Source organism: Hypanus sabinus, chromosome 13 (genome assembly GCF_030144855.1).
Source record: "Hypanus sabinus isolate sHypSab1 chromosome 13, sHypSab1.hap1, whole genome shotgun sequence".
Taxonomy (NCBI): Eukaryota; Metazoa; Chordata; class Chondrichthyes; order Myliobatiformes; family Dasyatidae; genus Hypanus; species Hypanus sabinus.
The window spans coordinates 95,731,218-95,755,167 of NC_082718.1; the positions used below are offsets into that span (position 1 = coordinate 95,731,218).

The window sequence follows — 23,950 nt, forward strand, 5'->3', positions numbered from 1 at the left end:
GTTACAGAGAAAGGTTGAATAGGTTAGGACTTTATTCCCTGGAGCGTAGAAGAATGAGGGGAGATTTGATAGAGGTATATAAAATTGTGATGGGTATAGATAGAGTGAATGCAAGCAGGCTTTTCCACTGAGGCTAGGGGAGAAAAAAACCAGAGGACTTGGGTTAAGGGTGAAGGGGGAAAAATTTAAAGGGAACATTAGAGGGGCTTCTTCACACAGAGAATGGTGGGAGTGTGGAATGAGCTGCCAGATGAAGTGGTGAATACGGGCTCACTTTTAACATTTAAGGAAAAACTTGGACAGGTACATGGGTGAGGGGTGTATGGAGGGATATGGTCCAGGTGCAGGTCAGTGGGACTAGGCAGAAAAATGGTTCGGCACAGCCAAGAAGGGCCAAAAGCCCTGTTTCTGTGCTGTAATGTTCTATGGTTCTATTTCTAGTCTCACTGATCTGAAAACCGTCAGATCATTTTTGGTCACAACACAGACAGGTTTTATTGGCCCTATTTCTCCTGAAGCCATGGGTTTAAAATGGCCAGCAGCAAAACTGCACTGCTCATTTAGAAGTGTAACCACCATTGCAGTATCATGTGCTATGCTTGGTCACGGGTGGAGGGCAGCGTCACTCAGAAATTAAAGTTGGAAAATACACAAAAATTCACTCAATACACATAGTGTGGTAATGAATGACACTAAAAGCATAGAACATACAACACAGGAACAGGCCCTTCAGCCCACAATGTTGTGTCAAACTAATTAAACTAGTAACACTGGACAGCGAATATTTCGCTTCCTGAACACTTTTTGGGTGTTTGTTGTGATTAATCATGAAAAGCACCATGGAATTTCCCTATCATGCGCCACTTTAAAAAAAAATGCCTATATTTTTTTATTTCAATTCATAGTTCAAGTCAATTAAAATGTTGTCCACAATGTACACTAAAAAGTTTTCTATCTAGTTGCAAGCTTAGGCAGGGTGGATACTGCATGGCAGGACAGGTTTTAGAAAGACTATATATCTCAGTGAAGGATTTTGATATTTGAAACAGATGTTTCCCAGGATAACTGATGCCAAGATTAAGGAAAGCATTTTTGTTGGTCCACAAATCAAACAGGTCATCAATGACAGGCAATTCAAACAACTTCTAGTGGGACTAGAGAAAATCACATGGAGGGCATTGAAGGATGTTGTTGAAATTTTTTTTGGTAACTACAATGCACCAAACAACTTGTAGCTGGCTGACAATGTGCTTCAAGCATACAAAACCATGAAGTGCAACATGTCACTAAATGTTCATTTTCTGCATTCCCATTTAGATTTTCCCCTGCAAATCTCGGCACTGTAAGTGACAAGCCTGGTGAAAGGAGTCACCAGGCCGTGGAGAAACGGTATCAGGGTAACTGGAATCCATCAATGCTGGCTGATTATCGTTGACACTTGAGCAAGAAAGCCTCAGAGACCGAATACAAATGAAAATGATCAACAAACCATTTTTAGCTCAGTTGAACTATTGCAAAGCATCAGCACCATTATGTAATTAAACACATTATACTTAGTAAAAGTTAATTTCTTGTTTCCTCAAATTCCTACATGATACAAGTAGTCTGAAATTATATTCCGTGTTCAAATTCAGTCTATCATCAACAAAAGAAAACTGAGGATGCAACATCTTTGTTGTCCTGTGTAAATGTCCAGCTAAACTAAAATGCACCTGACTTCACCTATCACCTTCCAGCATGTCCTCCTTCCCCTTCTCCCACCTTTTAATTCTGCCGCCTTCCCCCTTCCTTTCTGGTTCTGACAACCCGAAACCTCATTTCCACGGGTGTCGCCTGACCGGCTGAGTTCCGCCAGCACTTTGTGTGTGTTGCTTTGGATTTCCAGCATCTGCACAATTTCTTGTGTTCATAAAAGGAACTTTCTACTCAAATACTTTATTCATAATACATGACCAAATAAATCCCTTTTTTTTTGACCATGTGAGCATATTGACAACTGAACTTCTATTCTGACCTCCCTGCATTTTGATTGATGAAATATTCATAGAACCATAGAGAAGGGAAAGAGGCCCTTTTGGCCCACCAGGTTCCATGCCAGCCAATAAGTACTTCTTTTACTTATCCCATTTTCCAGTTGTCATCCCACAAGCTTCCACATCACGGTATTTAGTTGCTCATCTAAATATTTATTCTGAAAGTGCCTACCTCCACTACTCCCTCAGGCAATGCAATCCAGATTTCAACCATCCTCTGGGTAAAAGGAAAATTACCCATATGCCCACATACCCATATAAATCTCCAGCACTTATCTTAAACCATTACCCTCTGTTTTTAGACACCTCTGGTCAGGAAAAATGTTTCCTACTATCTGCCCTGATTTATAATTTTGTATCTGCATCTTCTTCAGCCTTCTCATTCCCAGGGAAAACGACCTATCCAGTCTCCCCTCATAACTGAAATACGTCACCCATATACAATCCTGACATTCATTTTCCTGCGTGCATACTCAGTAAATAGGAACAGAATTGGGAAGTCAAATTGTAAAGGGTGCCCACTGGGGTATCCTGCTTTTTGTGGTGGATGGAGAGAAGGTACTCAGTGAAGCAGTCCCACAATCTACGTGGAGTCTCACCAGTTAGAGGAGGTGAGAGGAGGCCGCACCTGGAGCACCAAATACAATAGATAAACCTGAAAGACTTGCAGCTATCACCTCACCCGGACGGACTGTTGGGGCCCTTAGTATAGTGAGGGAGTGGATGTAAATAGGTGAGGCACTTGCCCTGCTTGCAGGGATAAGTGCCAGGAGGGTGGTCAGTGGGGATGGACAAGGGAGTCACGCAGAGAGCGGAGCGTGGGGGTGGGGGGGAGGGGGAGGGAAAGATGAGCTTAGTGGTGGGATCAGCGGATCTCCTCTGCACCCTCCAGTACAATGACGGTGTGGGAACCAAAACTGTGTGGAGGCTCCAGCTGCGGCCGGCGAATGTTTCAGATAGTTATTAAAAAAATCTCCGCTCTTGTGTCTTGGCAAATGAAAGCAATTATGCTTTTGTAATTACCTTCTGTGCTGGGCCGTTGCCTTCAGGGATCCAGGTAGACCATTCATTCTGTACAAGTAGCCATATTAGTCCTCAGCAACTGTATCATCTCAGATTATTAAAACATTAAATTCTACTTTTTCTTCAAATAACCTGTAGCCTTTATAACAAATACCAGCAATTTTTATTTCATTTGCAAAAGTGAGAATTGTACCTTTTACATTAACACCCAGACCATTAATGAATATAACAACCACAATGGTCCCATCACCAGTTTCTGCAGAGAGCTAAATGGCACAGGCTTTCAACTGCAAAATTCATCATCTTTCTCTGCTTCCTATCATCAATGTGCCAGATTGCCTTGGATCCTATAACGTTCTCCCTTGCTGGAATTTACCAAAGACCTTGCTAAAGTCCAGGTAGAGTGCACAGCTATATTACTTATCACCTCCTCGAAAAAATTCAATTATTCAGACAGGATCTCCCCACACTGACCATTCCTGGACAATTAGTGCAGATTAATTCCTGGACAATTCCTGGACAATTAGTGCAGATTAATCCTGCCCCTCAGAATTTTTTGAAAATCTCTTCTGCCAGAGATGTTAGATTCACTGGCTTGAAATTACCCATTTTATCCCTGCTGTTCTTCTAGAGTAAAGGCAAAACGATGACCCTCCTCCAGACATCTGGCACCTCTTTTGTGGTGCATAAATCTGTTTGAAACAAGGTTAAATTCAATTCATGAAAACTCAGCTCATTCTGCATATAGGCAGTCAGGAGCTCCCTAGTGACAACTCTGACCTGAATTTTATTGATCTAGTTTTTTGAATGGAGTACTGGACATTGAATATTTGTTTCTGAAGGGGAGAAGCTGTGGTCATGAGTCCAATGAAAAGTATCTTGTATTTTTTTAAGTTTTACGTGGTAGATAAAGCAGTTCCTCATCGGAAGAATATTCGAATGAAGCTTTAAGAACAAAAGCACACACGTTGACGTCTCGGCCCGAAACGTCAACTTTACTTTTTTTTCCCATAGATGCTGCCTGGCCTCCAGCCTTTTGCGTATTAGCTTCGGTATCTTTCCAGGTTTCAAGCTCCCTCTCAAGGTTGCGTGGTGTAGTCCGGTGGCCGCTTTGTTTGCCGGAACGGCTCCACCGCCGTGGATTCCAGCCGGAATCAATTTACAGGGTACCAGCAGACACTTCCGGCGAGGACATGTGTGCAGAATGAGAGCATAACACAAACCTGAGATCGGGAACGGGATCGGGATTGACAGGTGCACACTCCAGTTTCTCTTTAACATGACTGTTGCTCCTCATTGACCCTGGCTTCGGTGTCACTATCTTACCCCCCTACCACCATACCCTCTCCATTGACCTAGGGTTCTATGTCTCCACGCACTCTCATCCTCATCACCTCTGTTAGCCCCGGTCTCTGTGTCTCCACACACTCCCATCCCCTCTGTTGGCCCCGGTCTCTGTGTCTCCACACACTCCCATCCCCTCTGTTGACCCCGGTCTCTGTGTCTCCACACACACCCATCCCCTCTGTTGGCCCCGGTCTCTGTGTCTCCACACACTCCCATCCTCTCTGTTGGCCCCGGTCTCTGTGTCTCCACACACTCCCATCCCCTCTGTTGGCCCCGGTCTCTGTGTCTCCACACACTCCCATCCCCTCTGTTTGCCCCGGCCTCTGTGTCTCCACACACTCCCATCCCCTCTGTTGACCCCGGTCTCTGTGTCTCCACACACACCCATCCCCTCTGTTGGCCCCGGTCTCTGTGTCTCCACACACTCCCATCCCCTCTGTTGACCCCGGTCTCTGTGTCTCCACACACTCCCATCCCCTCTGTTAGCCCCGGTCTCTGTGTCTCCACACACTCCCATCCCCTCTGTTGGCCCCGGTCTCTGTGTCTCCACACACTCCCATCCCCTCTATTGGCCCCGGCCTCTGTGTCTCCACACACACCCATCCCCTCTGTTGGCCCCGGTCTCTGTGTCTCCACACACTCCCATCCCCTCTGTTGGCCCCGGTCTCTGTGTCTCCACACAATCCCATCCCCTCTGTTGGCCCCGGTCTCTGTGTCTCCACACACTCCCATCCCCTCTGTTGACCCCGGTCTCTGTGTCTCCACACACTCCCATCCCCTCTATTGACCCCGGTCTCTGTGTCTCCACACACTCCCATCCCCTCTGTTGACCCCGGTCTCTGTGTCTCCACACACTCCCATCCCTTCTGTTGACCCCGGTCTCTGTGTCTCCACACACTCCCATCCCCTCTGTTGACCCCGGTCTCTGTGTCTCCACACACTCCCATCCCCTCTATTGACCCCGGTCTCTGTGTCTCCACACACTCCCATCCCCTCTGTTGGCCCCGGTCTCTGTGTCTCCACACACTCCCATCCCCTCTGTTGACCCCGGTCTCTGTGTCTCCACACACTCCCATCCCCTCTATTGACCCCGGTCTCTGTGTCTCCACACACTCCCATCCCCTCTGTTGACCCTGGTCTCTGTGTCTCCACACACTCCCATCCCCTCTGTTGACCCTGGTCTCTGTGTCTCCACACACTCCCATCCCCTCTGTTGACCCCGGTCTCTGTGTCTCCACACACTCCCATCCCCTCTATTGACCCCGGTCTCTGTGTCTCCACACACTCCCATCCCCTCTGTTGGCCCCGGTCTCTGTGTCTCCACACACTCCCATCCCCTCTGTTGACCCCGGTCTCTGTGTCTCCACACACTCCCATCCCCTCTGTTGGCCCCGGTCTCTGTGTCTCCACACACTCCCATCCCCTCTGTTGACCCCGGTCTCTGTGTCTCCACACACTCCCATCCCCTCTGTTGGCCCCGGTCTCTGTGTCTCCACACACTCCCATCCCCTCTGTTGACCCTGGTCTCTGTGTCTCCACACACTCCCATCCCCTCTATTGACCCCGGTCTCTGTGTCTCCACACACTCCCATCCCCTCTGTTGACCCCGGTCTCTGTGTCTCCACACACTCCCATCCCCTCTGTTGGCCCCGGTCTCTGTGTCTCCACACACTCCCATCCCCTCTGTTGACCCCGGTCTCTGTGTCTCCACACACTCCCATCCCCTCTGTTGGCCCCGGTCTCTGTGTCTCCACACACTCCCATCCCCTCTGTTGACCCCGGTCTCTGTGTCTCCACACACTCCCATCCCCTCTGTTGACCCTGGTCTCTGTGTCTCCACACACTCCCATCCCCTCTGTTGACCCCGGTCTCTGTGTCTCCCCACACTCCCATCCCCTCTGTTGGCCCCGGTCTCTGTGTCTCCACACACACCCATCCCCTCTGTTGGCCCCGGTCTCGGTGTCTCCACACACACCCATCCCCTCTGTTGGCCCCGGTCTCTGTGTCTCCACACACTCCCATCCCCTCTGTTGACCCCGGTCTCTGTGTCTCCACACACACCCATCCCCTCTGTTGGCCCCGGTCTCTGTGTCTCCACACACTCCCATCCTCTCTGTTGGCCCCGGTCTCTGTGTCTCCACACACTCCCATCCCCTCTGTTGGCCCCGGTCTCTGTGTCTCCACACACTCCCATCCCCTCTGTTGACCCCGGTCTCTGTGTCTCCACACACTCCCATCCCCTCTGTTGACCCCGGTCTCTGTGTCTCTACACACTCCCATCCCCTCTGTTGGCTCCGGTCTCTGTGTCTCCACACACTCCCATCCCTTCTGTTGACCCCGGTCTCTGTGTCTCCACACACTCCCATCCCCTCTGTTTGCCCCGGCCTCTGTGTCTCCACACACTCCCATCCCCTCTGTTGGCCCCGGTCTCTGTGTCTCCACACACTCCCATCCCCTCTGTTGGCCCCGGCCTCTGTGTCTCCACACACTCCCATCCCCTCTGTTGGCCCCGGCCTCTGTGTCTCCACACACTCCCATCCCCTCTGTTGGCCCCGGTCTCTGTGTCTCCACACACTCCCATCCCCTCTGTTGGCCCCGGTCTCTGTGTCTCCACACACTCCCATCCCCTCTGTTGACCCCGGTCTCTGTGTCTCCACACACTCCCATCCCCTCTGTTGACCCCGGTCTCTGTGTCTCCACACACTCCCATCCCCTCTGTTGGCCCCGGTCTCTGTGTCTCCACACACTCCCATCCCCTCTGTTGGCCCTGGTCTCTGTGTCTCCACACACTCCCATCCCCTCTGTTGGCCCCGGTCTCTGTGTCTCCACACACTCCCATCCCCTCTGTTGGCCTCGGTCTCCGTGTCTCCACACACTCCCATCCCCTCTGTTGACCCTGGTCTCTGTGTCTCCACACACTCCCATCCCCTCTGTTGACCCCGGTCTCTGTGTCTCCACACACTCCCATCCCCTCTGTTGGCCTCGGTCTCCGTGTCTCCACACACTCCCATCCCCTCTATTGACCCTGGGCTCTGTGTCTCTACACACTCCCATCCCCTCTATTGACCCAGGCTCTGTGTCTCCACACACTCCCTTACCCATTCCCTCTCTTGAACTCGGACTTTGTAACCTTCCCCCAGACTCCTTCCTCTCACCACAGATTTCGTGTCTTCCACAAATCTGGACTGTGTATTCTCTGGCTAACCCTAGTCTTCGTGCCCTCCCAACCATTGTTCCATCACCTCCTTACCATCAATCGCGTGCGCGTTGGACCCTACTGTCCTTTCTGTCCTCCATCCCTAAACCTGTTGCTTCAGCTCTATCTGCTCATTTCTTTCTCTTCGGCCGATGCTGTGACGTTTGCGTTTCTCTGTGACAGATCGTGGATTTTCAATTATGGGGAGATTGCGTAAAAGGCACAACTGGAAGGCAAGAGTTCAGGGGAATTCTGTGGCGTGCAGTTCGACACAATCTGATGATGGCGTCAAGGTTGAGATTGAGCTGGAAGGTGTGTATGAGAAAATAATTAATGAGCTGAATAGAAATTTAAATTACTCTGAAGGTAACTGACAATCTCCCCGTCTTCATCTGCTTACTGATGTACTCCAGTGAACTGAAAATTTGCTTCAAGGTTTTCTGTTCATTGTATGAGAGTGACAGAAAAGAACGTAGTACATCACAGAACTAAGAACTTCCTAAGGGGCATGATTGAGAGCATCCTGACTGGCTGCATCACTGCCTGGTATGGGAACTGTACCTTTCTCAATCGCAGGACTCTGCAGAGAGTGGTGTGGACAGCCCAGCGCATCTATAGGTGTGAACCTCCCACTATTAAGGACATTTAGAAAGACAAGTGTGTGAAAAGGGCCCAAAGGATCATTAGGGACCCGAGTCACCCCAACCACAAACTGTTCCAGCTGCTACCATCTGGGAACGGTACCATAGCATAAAAGCCAGGACCAACTCCAGAACAGCTTCTTCACAGGCCATTAATTAATTTATGCTGATACAACTGTATTTCTATGTTATATTGACTGTCCTGTTGTACATACTATTTATTATAAATTACTATAAATAGTGCTTTGCCCATTTAGACAAAGACATAACAAAGATTTTTGTTCCTCACATATATGAAGAATATAAGATATAAAGTCAATTCAATTCTAGCCTTTGCGCCCTCAATATTGTGTCGACCTTTTGAGCTACTCCTTGATCAATCTAACTCTTTTCTCCTTCATAGCCCATGATACTTTATTGTTTTTCATCCACATGCCAGTCTTGGAGTCAGTGTTTCTAAAGTGTGACTCTGTATGCTTGCTGCTGATCAGACACGAATGAAGTTTTTAAACCGGCTGTGATTTTGCAGATGGAATTACGTTAAAAGGAGTTGATGAGTGTAATGCACTGGTATTACCTGCAAAAAGAGTGAAAAAGAAGCAGGTGAACAAAGAAGTTCGGGCACCAAAGCAACCTCTGAGCAAGAAGAGAAGGAAACAGCTGGAGAAAATATTGGAGCAGAAGAAAAAGAAAGTTCAGGTTAACCATGTTCAATATTAAATACTAAGCCCTATTTAGTATAGGTGCTTTAACATTGATTTCACTTAAGATCAATTTTGTGCAACTTTATTTTTGATTATGTTTTTTTTTAAATACACAATGGCTTGAAATTTTAGAGACCATCTCCCTGAGGATAAACAAGTTAGCCTGCAATCTTGTAAAGTAGAACTGTGTCAAATCCATGGAGTCTGTGGCTCACGGCTGAAGGCCTTTTATGGCTGACAAAATGAATCTATTGGTAGCCATACCTCAGGTGAAGTAGGGTTTCAATGTCCTTCTATATTGACAGCCTCACTTGCCAAGATCTGCAGCATCCACAAGATACATTTCAGCTATTTTTGTTTTAAACCAACAATCAGTTTTAGCAAAGATTTTTAAGGATAATATTCCAAGAAAAGTATTTTTTTTTTAAAAAGTTCCCCTGAAGCTGGTGGAAGATCTGACCTGGACCCAACTGGTATTGTTCCCTCTGTTGGACTCTGCCTTCCTTACACTTTGGTCCAGACTGTGATTGCAAAGAATTTCCTGCCAAAGAGTCTCAGGAAGAAACGTCGACTAAACTCTTTTCCATACATGCTGCCTGGCCTGCTGAGTTCCTCCTGCATTTTGTGTGTTTTGCTTATATTTTCAGCATCTGCAGAGTTTCTCTACTCCAAATTTCCAAGTTCTTTTAACTGAAAGTTTATTGCTTAATTTTAAAAAACTCAATCCCCTTAAAGCACCATTAAACAAACCTTACTAATTGTAACAAGTGGCAGTTAGCATTCTCTCTCACCGAGTGAATTAATGGTGAGTACAATAAAAGGGAATCGTCCTGACTTATTGCATTCTGTATAATTTTGTGCCATTGAAAACCCTTTCAACTAATTTCCATTTTTCTTCACAGAGGAAAGAAATTTTGAGCAAACTTGCAGAATGTCAGGTCTCAGAGTCAGAGATGAAACTTTTCTACACTACTTCAAAAATAGGCATCGGAGAACGCTTGTACCAGACAAAGCTGTAGGTTATTTTGTTATTTTATGATAATTATTTTATGTATGTGTATATACGTGTGTATGATAGATGTCTGCACGTGAGTGTGTGTGAATATTGCCTGTTACAAAATGCACTGAAAAGTTTACACATACCCCTGCCCCCCCCCCCACCCCTTTAGTCCTTTAGGGACATAAGCTGGCTATTGTCCATAAGATTTCTGTTCATTTACTACAGAGCCTTATAAAAAGCATTCAGCCCCAACCCTTTGTTCACAGAAATGGGTATTACAATGAGGGATTTTGATAAATTTAATTGGGAATTTTTATTTGTGAATCAAATGCTCTTTTTTCATGGTAGGGCAAAACAAAACAGAGGAAATTGCTAAGTATAAAAATTAAAAGTTTGAAAATTGAAATGTCAGCAGTTCAAAAGTATTCATCCCCTTTTGCTCTGTACAGTTGAATCACCTCTCGCAGTTGTTACAACCAATAGTCTTTTGAATAAGTCTGTTTGCTTTGCACAGCGTAGTGGAGCAAGATCTGCCCAATCCACCTTGCAAAATTGCTCAAACTGCCAGGTTAGTTGAGCTGCAGCAGTGGGTAGCAAGAGATGTCCGATCGGATTAAGGTCAGGACTCTGACTGGGCCACTCAAGGACTTCAATTTTATTCATTTGAAGCCACTCCATGGTTGCTCTGGCAGTGTGCTTTGGGTCTTTGTCCTGCTGAAAGGTGAACCTCCTCCCCAGGTCAAATTTTCTGGTAGAGACTAGCAGGTTTTTATCCAGGATCTCTCTGTATTTAGCAGCAGTCATCTTCCCATTAATCCTGACCAAATTTCTGGTCCCTGCTGCTGAAAAGCATCCACAAAGCATGATACTCCCTCCACCATATTTTAAGTAGGGATGGTGTTACCTGACTGATGAGCAGGTTATATAACAATTTTTCTAATAGGTTTACACCACACGTACTACGTAGTGTTGAAAATGGAAAGTTCCACTTTAATCTCATCCAGCCACCAGATCTTCTTCATCTTTATAGTATTTTCTAAGTTATGCTTTACAAAGTCTTTACGGGCAAGGATATGCTTTTTATTTAAGCCTGGACTTCTTCCTTGCCACTCTTCCATAAATACTCTTTTTTTGCTGCCTCTCCGAGATTGTGGAGCAATGAACCTCATCTCCAGTTGTAGCCACTGACTTCTGCAGCTCACTGAGAGTAACTGTTGGCGACAGAGTAGGCTCTCTTACAAGTGCCATTCTTCTCCGGCGACCAAGTTTAAAGGGGTGGCCTGACCTAGGCAGTGTGACTGTGGTTGTTTTTTTTTTCACTTTTTCGTGACTTCTGAAGTATGTTCAGTACCTTTGAGATGGTCTTGTAGCCTTTCCCAGATCTGTCTTTATTATCATTTCCTTGACTTGCCTTGAATGCTGTTTTGTCTTAATTTTGCTTTGGTCTGTTGAAACTCTACCATACTGTTGGACCTTACAGATATAGAGGGGGTCTTTATTCCGGTGATCCTCTAATTTTCTACATCATCAAATTGGGTGAGTTGGTCTGGTAATATATAGTATTGCACCTGAGGAAAGTTAGCATAGTAATTACAAAGGGGATGAATACTTTTTCAGCCTCTCAATTTTGATTTTAAATTTTTAGTAAATTGACAGGTTTTGGAATTTTTCTTTTGCTTTACCATGTTGCATAATGTTTTGCAGATTTGCTTGAAATATCTGATTTTAATGTATTTCAAATTTAGAGAATGGGACGGTAAAAGATGAAAATAGTTTAGGGGCTAAATATGTTTTCAAGGCACCGTATAATCTGCCTGATAGAGCATAATTAAGTTTCAAAAAGCAATTTTGCTTTTGTATATTAATTTGTAAACTTGAGATCACAGTCTGCCATCTAATTTATGCTAGACTTCCCCATGGATTGTCATTTGCAGAATTGAGCTTTTACAGGGATGTTCAATTTCAGGCGTACTATTTGTAGACAGCATAAAGCAGTTCTTTCCAAATGTCTTCATATTCTGAAATAGTAATAATTTTTTTATGTACTTAGCCATTTGTTTACGGCACCATTTATTTCTGATATTCTACTTGTTTTGTTTATTTTAACTGAAGATCTCCAAGATTCTACTGGTTGTGATTTGGATAATTTTATATTAATTTGAGAAGAATGTAAATCTGAACACATTTGTCTGGCAATTTTGTATCTTATTTTGCTAAAAAATATTCTTGGCTAAGGAAACTAGGTTATTTTATGTATGGCACCCCATTTATAAGTTGCAGGATAGACATCAAATTGTCAGCACCTGTACACTAGTTAGCGTACACTGATGCGAAATAGATGAACCAAATTGTCAAACCTACCTGCCGACATGCGAAAATGTTTGAAATACATTCCTTGTCCATGTCTCTCACGAAGAAACTCAACACAGTGGCATAGAAACTCCTCTGCCAACTAGTGTTTTGGCACACACCAATGCATGCTTGCTATGGTGTAGAGCAATGCAGAAGTGAAAATCAGGGTTACAGTGTAGGCTGTGGCATAGCCCATATGTACAAGTATAAATCAGCCTTAATACCTACCCTGTAAATGAAACTAGCATTTATCCATTTTTGGGGACATAATAATTGTGTGGTATATCCAAAACCATTTACAATCTCGTTGTATTGAGGTTGCGTTATATTCAGTTACTACCTTTTATAAATTGATTTTACACCATCTACCTCAGGGATTCCCAACCTTGGGTCCATGAACCCCTCGGTTAATGGTAGGGGTCTTTGGCATGAAAAAAGTTGGAAACCCCAGATCTACCTCATTGTCTGCCAGCACTGCACCTTCTCTGTAACTGTAGCACTTTATTCTGCACTGTTCTTCTTTTCACTTGTCGAATTAATAACACTAAAGGATTAATGACTTTCTACATCTTAGGTCTGAACATAAGGTTAACAACGAGTGCCAAATCAACAGTGTTAGTGGAGCGAACAGAAAAAGATTCAAAAGAAGCTCAGAGGTTGTGGAGGAAGCACCAGAATCTGAAACGAGCTCATCTTCAGACAGTTCAGATGAAGAAGCAGAACAAATGGATGATGTAGAAAGTGAGGAAAGAGGCAGCACACAGACAATCACAAAAGAGAATGTTAGCAATGAACAAATTAAGAACTCGAGCACTTCCAAAGCACTGACAGAGAAACCTTCTGTTAATAAGGAAACCAGCCAAAATGCAACAAAGCAACCTTCCTCGGAACCTGCAGTTTTTATTCTAGTGAATAGGACCCCAGAGATTCAGGTACTGTAACAAATTATAAGTTGCTGTTTTTATTTAGGGTTTCACTTTTCTTTTGTTCAAAGTAAATTTTATTATTATAGTACATATATGTCACCACATACAACCTGAGATTCATTTTCCTTCTGTCATACGCAGCAAATCTATAGAATAGTAACTACAATAGGATCAAGGAAAGATCAACCAGAGTGCAGAAGGCACAAACTGTGCAAATGCAAATATAAACAAATAGCAATAAATATTGAGAACATGAGAGGAGAAGAAGAAGATAAAGAGTCCTTAAAGTGAGATCATTGGTTGTGGAAACATCTCAGTGGATGGGCAAGTGAGTGTAGTTATCCCTTTTTGTTCAAGAGCCTGATGGTTGAGGAGTAGTAACTGTTCTTGAACCTGGTGGTGCAAGTCCTGAGGCTCTTGTACCTTCTACCTGATGACAACAGCAAGAAAAGAGCATGGCCTGGGTGATAGGATTTCTGATGATGGATGCTTCTTGGCTACAACAAAGTTTCATGTAGATGTGCTCAGTGGTTGGGAGGGCTTTCCCTGTGATGTACTGGGCTGAATCCACTACCTTTTGTAGGATTTTCCATTCAAAGGCGTTGGTATTTTGATATTAATAGTTAATATTAATCTGGAATCGTTGTTTTAAAGATGCAATTTTCATTTTGCATTTCTAATTTCCGATTGTTTAAAGCCATACTGTGGTGTAGAAGTCACACTGCCATTTTCTGTATATACCTGTAAGGAGATTTGATTCATATTCATATCATGTATACTGGTAATGGCAAACACTGCTTGATATGGAAGAGTGATGTTCTTTCAGCTTCCCTGATAACCTCATCACCTGTATAAGAATGGAAGCAGGGGGACACTGTTCCCTGAAGTTTGTTTTACCACTTGAGATTGAGGTTTATCTTTTCCCTTGGCCCCTTTTCCTGTGTTAATCCCATTGTGCTCTTCATGACATGAAGACATTTAACTTTATCACTTTGCTTGCTATAAGACAACCTCTCATTCCAGACATGCAGGCAATGGGAAATGCACTTCACTGAGGTCATCTCTCATTTTTATAAATGCAAGGCAGTAATAAGTCTAATCTGGTTAACTTCTCCTTGGAAGTCAAATCCACCGTCCCAGAAATCAATCAGATGAGCCTCGTTTGCATCCTCAATTGTAAATATATCTGTCAGAAGGGCGAAACATTCCTGTTCACATTATTCCAGATGCAACCTCAGCAAGCCCCTTAAATTATATGTCGACTGTAGAATATGCTCATGGAACTGATACATTGTGCATTTCTTATCTTGATGTAATACATTTTGCAATTGTTTCTACACGGTATAAAATTGAGCTGTTGAAATAGCTAGTTTGAAAATGGAGATTTTGATGTGGTTTGATGTTATTCATAAAAACTTGCAAACCTGTCCAGTGTTTCTTTGCCACTTTCAAAATGAGATTTGACTATTTGGCTCCAGCTTATTAAGTTATAAGTTTGGCAGTTGTAATGCTACATCAATTCATAATGTAGACTATCTCAGTTGCAGTCATCAATAAACATATTACTTCACCTTCTATTTTAGTCAGTTGGTTCTTTTACTGACTTCAAAGGATTTGCTCTCTGATTATTCTTCCAGGAAGCTCGCCTCAAGTTACCAATTCTAGCAGAAGAGCAAGTTGTCATGGAGGCCATTAAGGACAATCCAGTTGTAGTTGTATGTGGTGAGACAGGCAGTGGGAAAACAACACAAGTTCCCCAGTTTGTCTATGAAGCTGGCTATGCCAGGTATGTTTGAGAATTTATCTACCTATCTATCCATTTATTTATTTATTTACTGGGATGCAGTGGGGAATCAGACCTTTGAGCAATCCCCCGATTTAACCCTAGTCTAATCATGGGACAATTTACAATGACCAATTAACCTACCAACTGGTACATCTTTGGACTGTGGGAGGAAACCAGAGCACCTAAAAGAAACCTATGCAGGGAACATATAAACACCTTTCAGGCAGTAGCGGGAATTGAACCGGGGTTGCTGGTACTGTAAAGCGTTGAGCTGAACCACTAGGCTAATGTGCTGCCCCAGGAATATTCACAAAATTTGTTTATTTTTCTAAAGAAAGATGTATTCAGTAACAACAAAATAGCAAATGAGTTTACACCTTCCTCGGAATTCTGATGGAAAATATTTAGTTTCAGTGCAATTGTCTAATTTTACTGTGACATTAAGATAAAAGTTTGTCAGAAACCTTTTTATACAAATACATTTAAACTGCAATGTTGAACATTGGAGTTTATTTGTAAGTATTTTAAGTGAGTGAAATATTGTTAGTTATTCTGTTTATATGGTTTGAATGAGGTATTGATTCAAATTATATTTACAGAATGTTTTTTTTGTAAAATTCATGCATGATTAGTTGAATTGGTGCATTAGTCCTGATCTAATTTTCTATCAGATAGTATGAACAAGATGTACCATATGTTGATCAAGTCTAAAAAAGTATTATCAATTAGGTTATTATTTTTTATGGTATAGAATTAAAAAGTGGAGAAGCTATGCTAAACTATACAACCTTAGTTTGGCCAGATTAGAGAAAAGTATTCAATTCCTAATAATAACATGAAGACGTTAGAAAAGATAAGGAAAGAATGGATTAAAAATCTGATAAGAGTCAGGACTGCAAATTGAAAGGAAGAACAGGCTTGATTTCATCCAAGAAGATTTTGAGGTGTGATTTAATAGAGCTCATTGATGGAAGAGTAGAAGTTTGTCTTCTGGTGCATGTGTTGAATGTGATGTAGTTGCCCGTGTGCATTGAACTTATCCAAAATTTGGCCCAGTTGACTTTAAGACAACTATAGTTCAAAAATGGTGTTCAAAGTACGTTGCTGCAAGGTCATGACATCCCCGAGAACACTTTTCTAGCTCAGTCAGCATGTCCATTTGGCAAGCGGCCTTCAGTGTAAAATATCCCCCAGAAAAACCAAATAAAGCAGTTCTGGAGAACCACTTTGCCAAGAGTGTGACAGGGAGACTTCTCCTACTTGGAACAGTGAAGTAAAAAGAATGGGAAAGCTTGACGGGTTTATGAGTTAGAAAAAATTGGATTGTTCTGCTGATAATTGAAGCGGGAGACAGTTAAATGAATATGGTGCAAATTTTGAACAGTCATGTTTAATTATGGGGTTCAACCCACATTACCTAATTATTGTGTAGAACAAGGGTTCCCAACCTGTGGTTCATGGACTTGGTTGATGGTAGGGGTCCGTGGCATAAAAAGGTTTGGGAACCCCAGGTTTAGAATAAACGCGAAGCTTTTTAATGACTAAGTTTGTACTTTAAGTGCTTCCCTGATTACTGCCCACAGTGGTGATGGAATCATTGGCATCACAGAGCCCAGGAGGGTAGCAGCTATAAGTATGTCCGAAAGAGTTGCAAAAGAAATGAATCTTTCGCAGAGGTAAAATTTCTTCTTCCTTTACTATGAATTCAAATGTTACTGTGCTTAAGGCTTTAACAGAGATCAAATTGCACTAGTAAAAAAATGATTGAAGTTTACCTTTTGACGAGTAATGAGTTGTAAGTCATTTGCTAAATAGAACACGAGCAGAAAATGTTTGAAGTGATATACTGGTGTAGTTCTCTGCCTATCAGTTCTACTGGTTTTGTAGATGATTTAGTCAGTCTCTTTTAGTTGTGACAATACTGATTATTTAACTTGTGGCTTTTGAAGGGTGGTTTCTTATCAAATACGATATGAAGGAAATACAACTGAAGACACAAAAATTAAGTTTATGACCGATGGTGTCCTTCTAAAAGAAGTGCAGAAGGTGGGTTGAATTAATATTTATTGTTAGAAAAATAATAATTTGATGGTGATTGATTGCATGTTTACTAGGATGTTGCCTGCATTAGAGGGCATGATCAACGAGAAGCTGGACAAACTTGGGATGTTTCTCTAGAGTGGCGGAGCTGAGGACAGATTTGATAGGTATTTAAAAGATTATGAGGTGCATTGATAAAGTAGACGGACAATATCTTTTTTCAAGTGTTGAAATGTCTAATACCAGAGGTATTAGAGGTGAGAGGGGATCATTTCAAAGGGGATGTGAGGGGGAATTTTTTTTTAAACATAGAGAGTAGTGAGTGCCTGGAATGTGCTGCTTGGGGTGGTAGCAGAGGCAGAAGCATTAGAGACTTTTAAGAGGTGTTTAGAAAGGCACATAAACAAGAGTAAGGTGGAAGGATATGGGCCTTGTGTAGGCAGTCAATTGAGGTTGAGCACAACATTGTGAGACGAAGCGCCCATTCCTGTGCTATACTGTTCTGTGTTCAATATTTTATTCCTTAGAGGGTAGAAGGACGAAGGGAGATTTGATAGAGATATACAAAATTATGAGGGCTGTAGATAGGGCAAATGCAAGCAGCTGACGTTGTGTGAGACTGGAACTAGAGGTCATGGGTTAAGAGTGAATGGTGACATGTTTAAGGGGAACCTGAGGTGGAATTTCTTCACTTAGAGGATGGTGAGAGTGTGTGATGAGTTGCCACTCGAAGTGTTGGGTGCTGGTTCAATTTCAGTACTTAAGAGAGATTTAGATAGAGGGGTATTGGAAGGCTATGGTCAGGGTGCGGGGCAATGAGACCAGGCAGATTAATAGTTCAGCATGAACTAGGTGGGCCGAATAGCCTATTTCTGTGCCATAGCTCTTTGTTAGCCACTATTTTCCAGAGTAAGCATGATGCACCAGTTGATGAAAAAGGGATGAGATATGCTGTTACAACAATCAGTAGACATCCCAACATGGATTTCCCTTTCCTGACCTGATCTACAATTAGACACCAGCTGTATATGATCTGTGATGTGCAGGAACTTTGATGTCAAGCACATTGGGCAGTCAATCAGACTGAAAGCAAGAGACACTAATTATCTGGATTCTACTCTACCACATGAACCATTCTACAGCATGGACCCCACTTCCATCAATTACTCTAGCATCTTAAAATCTAGTGATCACTGTTTTTGGCATCAGGAGTAGCGAATACTGTGGATTCACTATTCTCTTTCGGAAGAATGTATTTCTGATTTCTGACCTAAATGTCTGACATTTTATTGTGATTTTCACCTCTGGATCTAGGTACCCCAGCAAGGGTAGGCTCAGATCTGCATCTCTTCTGGCAAGCTCCATAGGGATTTCATTCAAACCTGTAATGCTTAATGTTATTTTTCAGCAGGAATGGTGCATTTAAGAAATTGAAGTTACACTGAATCTGATTATATGGTATTATATGCTTAATAGCCCTCTCATGGAGGAGCAGCTTTAAACCAGCAATGCCTACTTAATAGCATATAACTGTAAAAGTTGCCCTCAGTTTTAGCAATAATGTTGACAAGCAAGTGAAGCTGTGACTGATGTTACAACTATAAATTCTAGGCTATTGATTTCTTTGAAGCTGTTGCTACATTTAAGACCGCATGAGAAACTCTGGGCTTGTACATTCTGCAGTTTATCTAAAGCTGGTTGTCCTTGGTCAACAGTGCCTAATACAAGAGCACTAGTTCATTTATGGTTTAGGCAGACTAAGCACCATTGTTACGTGGTGATTCATTTTCACGTTGTGTTGGAATGCAAAAAAGATTGTGATCACAATATGCCAAAATAATATATTTAGTCATTCATATTACAGTTGTTTTGTATGCATTGCATATTTTCACTATTTACGTAAAGTTCACTGAGGTACAAAGTATTCCTGAGTGGGGACCTTGAGTTACATATCTAAGGGGATACTTAGAACTGTCTTACTCAGTTAATATATTTGAGGAAGATACCAGTTTCTAAGATTTTGTTACAAGGTTTAATGAAAGGATTTGAATGAACCAGTGAATCTGCACATTTCAAATGAGGTTTTGAAAATGACCAAGTTTTACAAGTTGTCATATTACGTTATTTAATACTGAAGTGGTAATGTCTAAAAATATCCCGAAGTAATTTTGTTCAATTATAGGCTTAACCTAGGTTTAACAGATTTGTGTGCTTCAATTCCAGCCAGAAATTGTGAAAAATGTTTTAAATTTTGCAGGATTTTTTGCTGACAAAATACAAAGTGATTATCATTGATGAAGCTCATGAGCGAAGTGTGTATACAGACATCCTGATTGGTCTGCTGTCTCGTATTGTTCCACTTCGAGAAAAGGTAAAAACAGAATTGCCCAAAAATCTGAGATACAGAATAAAATTTGCTCCCATGGAATTTTATGTGTGTGCTTTGGAAAGCGGGAAAACAAAACAAATAATTTTTTTTCTATTTTCTTGACCATCATATTCTGGATGACCATCCATTTTCTAGGAAACAAACTACCCCAATAAAGAAGCTTACATAACTAATTTCTTTCCAAGAATAGAATGAAAAAATGTACATGTTTTTACAAAAACTTAAAATATTCTATGATCTAGCTATTGGAGAAATGATCAAATAAAAAAATCAGATGGAATCCATGTAACTCTTAGATTTCATTATCAGATTCATTAATGTAATAGAGCTATTAATAAGTTGTTACTTTCTACATTTATCCTCTGCACATGAACTAAGTCCATCACTACTTGTTCCCTACAGAAAGGGCAGCCAATGAAACTGATTGTGATGTCTGCTACTCTACGTGTGGAAGATTTTACAGAAAATAAAAGACTGTTTCCAACCTCTCCCCCTGTCATTAAGGTAATATAATTATAACATGCTAATATATACTAATGTTATGTAGAAATGTTTACTGATATGAGGTACATTGTAAGAAAATGCCTTAAGACTATAAGACATCAGAGCAGAATTAGGCCATCAAGTCTGCTCTGCCATTCCACCATGTTTGGTTTATTATCTCTCTCAATCCTATTCTGCTGTCTTCTCCCTGTAATCGTTGGCACCCTTACTAATCAAGAATCTATCAACCTCAGTTTTAAATGTACACATTGGAGCTCCGCTGTCATCAGTGGCAATGAATTCCACAGATTCTTCACCCTCTGGCCAAAGAAATTCTTCCTTTATCTTTGATCTAAAGATGTTAATTTTCCACATATTTCCTTCTACTCAATTTATATTATCATTTTATAATATGGGTTAAAAAACATTTTGAGGACAGTTAGGTAAATATGATTTCCAATAATCCTTTAAGGTGGATGCCAGACAGTTTCCTGTCACGGTTCATTTTAACAAGCGGACTCCACTTGATGACTATGCAGGGGAGACTTTTAGAAAAGTTAGCAAGATCCATCGGATGTTACCTCCAGGTAAGAAAATTGCCATTAGTGCCTTTCAGTTTTTACGTTCATCTAGGTGAATTTTAATTAAATTTTTCTGATTGGAAGATTTCCTTCTGAGGGAATTCTTCAATTTGGGCTCAAAATACAACTCTTTTTAACATAAGAAACAGATTTTGGATTTATTTATTACAGGTACGTCGAAACATAGAGTGAAATGCACCATTTGTGTTAACAACCAACACACCAAAGGATGTGCTGGGGGCAGCCCACAAGTGCCGCACATTACATCACCAATATAGGATGCCCACAATGCTCGTCAGAACAGCACAGAACACAAGAAGCAACAAAATAATAACACCTAAGCTAGTTCCTTTCCTCTCCCACGCTCTCACTCTCTCACACACCCAACTTTTATAAACTTAAAAGAACAGCTCAGTCTAAACCACAATCTTCACAGAGTCTGCAGCTTGGCGCCATCTTGAACAATCTTCTTCATACAAAGGGTGCCGCACGTTTGGACTGAGTTGCCAAAATTAATGGTTGTACTGGGCACATTAGCAACATTTAGAAGCCCTTTAGATAAGCAAATGGAGAGAAGAGGTTTAGAGGCCGTGGACTAGGTGCTGGCAGATGGGACTAGCCCAGTGAGCAACACAGTCACCATGGATGATTTGGACAAAAGGACCTGCATCCATTATCTGTGACTCTATGACTAAAAGTTGATTTGGACATTCAATTAAATACACATTTATGAAAACATCTAATTCTTTCAACACAGAAGAGCAGCTTGACCAGTCTTGACTCCCCCACCCTCCAGTGCGGTCAGTATAGGTTTTCTCCATTTTCCTCCTGCATCCTAAATATGTGCAAGTTGCTGGTTAATTACCTGCTATAAAGTATCTGGTGTGTAAGTGAGTGGTAAAACCTGGGAAGATTTAGCAGCAGTGTTGGGAGAATTAAAATGGGTTAGGGTTGGATTCGTGTAAAAGTAGGTGATCATTGTTCAGTGCAGACTATGGGATAAGTCAGAGGGGTCTATTTCCATTTGTATCTATCTCTGACTCTGACTTAAACTTTTGCACAATACTGTATTTGTCAATGTGGAGCAGAGAGCGAGTTTGTAAATCTTATGGGTGCAAAGGATGTTGAGAATGGAAAGGGGGAACACCGCAGGAGAGGTATGGGACAGGTGGCAGAGGAGGAGTACCTGGGTCAGGGATGGCGTAGGTGCAGATACACCCAACCCTGAGACACCATGCAAGGTCATTTGATTCCAAACTATTTGTTTATTGATTATTACAGAATGTCTCTCTGGTGCTTCCCGCTTCCTCCCCTCTCCCTTTCCCTTTTCCCAAGCATGATTTCCCTCTCCCTGCCCCCTCCCACTCTCAGTCCATTACAGCGACCCATAGAGTTTATCATTACTCACATATGTCATGGGCAGTTTTTGTTTGTGGCAGCATTAAGAGCAATACATAAAATTACTGAAGTACTGTGCAAAAGTCCTGGGCACCCCAGTATATATATGTGCCTAAGTTTTGCGCAGTACTGTACTATTTGACCCTGCATGTTAATGTACTTAATATGGTTTTGATCTTGCATAATTAGGACTAAGTGGTTTTTTTAAGAAAATGTATACCTTTTTGATTAAATATTTACATGCATTCTTTTGGAACTCAAATGATCACAAATCAAGATTATTTCTTGTAGGAGGTATCTTGGTATTTCTGACAGGGCAGGCCGAAGTGAATTCTCTTTGCAGAAGGCTGAGAAGAGCCTTTCCCTACAGGCCTAACAGCACCTTGCAAGGTAAACATTTTGCTTTGCAGAGCACATCAAATATCTTTTAATAATAATAATATTTGATCAAATGTGTGGAAGTAGGATATTGACAAGAGAATGTTTGAAAATGTGTGGAGGACCTTTCGTCATCTACACGAGAGATTCTGCTGATGTTGGAAATCCAGAGCATCACATAAAATGCTGGAGGAACTCAGCAGGTCAGGCAGCATCTATGGAAATAAATCACCAGTTGACATTTTGGGCCAAGACTCCTCATCAAGACTTGAAAGGAAGGGGGAAGATACCAGAATAAAAAGGTGGGGGAGGAGAAGGAGGACAAGCTAGAAGGTGATAGTGAAGTCAGGTGGGATGAAGTAAGAAGCTGGGAGGTGATTGGTGGAAAAGACAAAGGGCTGGAGAAGGAGAGGAGAGAGGACCATGGGAGAAAGGTAAGGAGGAGATGCACCAGGGCGAGGTGATAGGCAGGTGAGGAAAAGATGTAAGAGGCCAAAGTGAGGAATTAAAAAAGAGGGAAGGGGAAGTTGGTAACACCTGTTTTCTTGCATCAGGTTGGAATATGACATGTGGCTTCTCAAATCTGAGAGCGACCTCATCATGGCAGAAGAGTAGGCCATGTCAGAACAGGAAAGGGGATAGGAATGAATTGGCTGGCCACTGGGAATTCTGCTTTTTGTGGATGGAGTGGAGGTGCTTGACAAAGTGGTTCCCCCAATTTATGGCAGGTCTCACTAATGTAGAGAAGGCACTGGATAATAGTAGACAGCCCCAACAGGTGAAGTGTTGCCTCACCCGGAGGAACTATTTAGAGCTCTGAATGGAGGTGAGAGAGGAAATGAATGGGCAGGTGTAACACTTTTGCTGCTGCGGGGATAAGTGCCAGGAAGGAGATTAATGACGAGGGATGAGTGGACAAAGGAATCATGGAGAGAGAGATCCTTGCTGAAAGCAGAAGTTGTGGGTGGGGGGTGCAGGTAAAGATGTGTTCGGTGGTAGGATCCCAATGAAGATGGTGGAAGTCACAGACAATGATATGTGGCATAAGGAGGCTTCAGGCATGGTAGGTAACCTATTTTTTATCTGGCCCTCCTCAATAACCTTTTAATTGCTTTGTCGCTGCATAACCCTGTTTTATTAAGGATTGGGCAACATGCTCTAGGCAATGCAAAATCCAGGTTTGACAGCGCTGAAAAGGTGATACTGTCTGAAGTTTTATTTCATTTAGATTACAATTTTAACCAGAAAACATTTGGCAAACGTTTTTTTTCCTGATGGTCGAAGTAGAGTGGGGGAGATGAGAGACTTATTCAACGTACTTAATGTAATCAAAATCCTAAATGGGTTTAATAAAAGATTTGCGATTTTGCTGAAAACAATAAATTAAGGAAATATTCTAAAGAGGATAAACAGATGTAATGCAAAATGTCAACGATGACTTGGTTTGGAGCTATCATATCATCATGTGTCCTCCTTGCTTTAGGGATGTATCTGACTTTTGGAGTAGCATTTGTCAAATTTTAACTCCAGATTTCTATTGTAAGAACCTCGACCTCATTTTCTAAAACTTATCCTTGTTGTGAGAACATATGATAGTTCTTAATTGTACAAAATAATATGCCACGTCCTTAGTTTTTGACTTTTGTTTAAGTTTGAGATTTACTTGCAATCGT

The 23,950-nt window shown here is 42.3% G+C and overlaps 1 protein-coding gene and 1 long non-coding RNA gene across 3 annotated transcripts in view; both read left to right on the forward strand.

Annotated features, from left to right (window-relative positions):
* The window catches only part of LOC132404171 (uncharacterized), a 32,803-nt gene extending 31,285 nt beyond the window's left edge, over positions 1-1,518 (forward strand). For both annotated transcript variants that reach the window (XR_009515440.1, XR_009515439.1), the window contains exon 3: positions 1,318-1,518. This is a non-coding gene — a long non-coding RNA (uncharacterized LOC132404171). The remainder of the gene's footprint in view (positions 1-1,317) is intronic.
* Positions 1,519-4,181: 2,663 nt separating this feature from the next.
* Positions 4,182-23,950, forward strand: part of dhx37 (DEAH (Asp-Glu-Ala-His) box polypeptide 37) — a 40,235-nt gene continuing 20,466 nt past the window's right edge. Inside the window, exons 1-12 of the mRNA XM_059988243.1 lie at positions 4,182-4,310; positions 7,783-7,911; positions 8,770-8,939; positions 9,847-9,959; positions 12,871-13,228; positions 14,860-15,008; positions 16,592-16,684; positions 16,958-17,054; positions 19,306-19,419; positions 19,840-19,941; positions 20,393-20,507; positions 22,191-22,289. Of these exons, the coding sequence (XP_059844226.1) occupies positions 7,800-7,911; positions 8,770-8,939; positions 9,847-9,959; positions 12,871-13,228; positions 14,860-15,008; positions 16,592-16,684; positions 16,958-17,054; positions 19,306-19,419; positions 19,840-19,941; positions 20,393-20,507; positions 22,191-22,289 (1,522 nt within the window). The 5' untranslated portion in view covers positions 4,182-4,310; positions 7,783-7,799. The remainder of the gene's footprint in view (positions 4,311-7,782; positions 7,912-8,769; positions 8,940-9,846; positions 9,960-12,870; positions 13,229-14,859; positions 15,009-16,591; positions 16,685-16,957; positions 17,055-19,305; positions 19,420-19,839; positions 19,942-20,392; positions 20,508-22,190; positions 22,290-23,950) is intronic.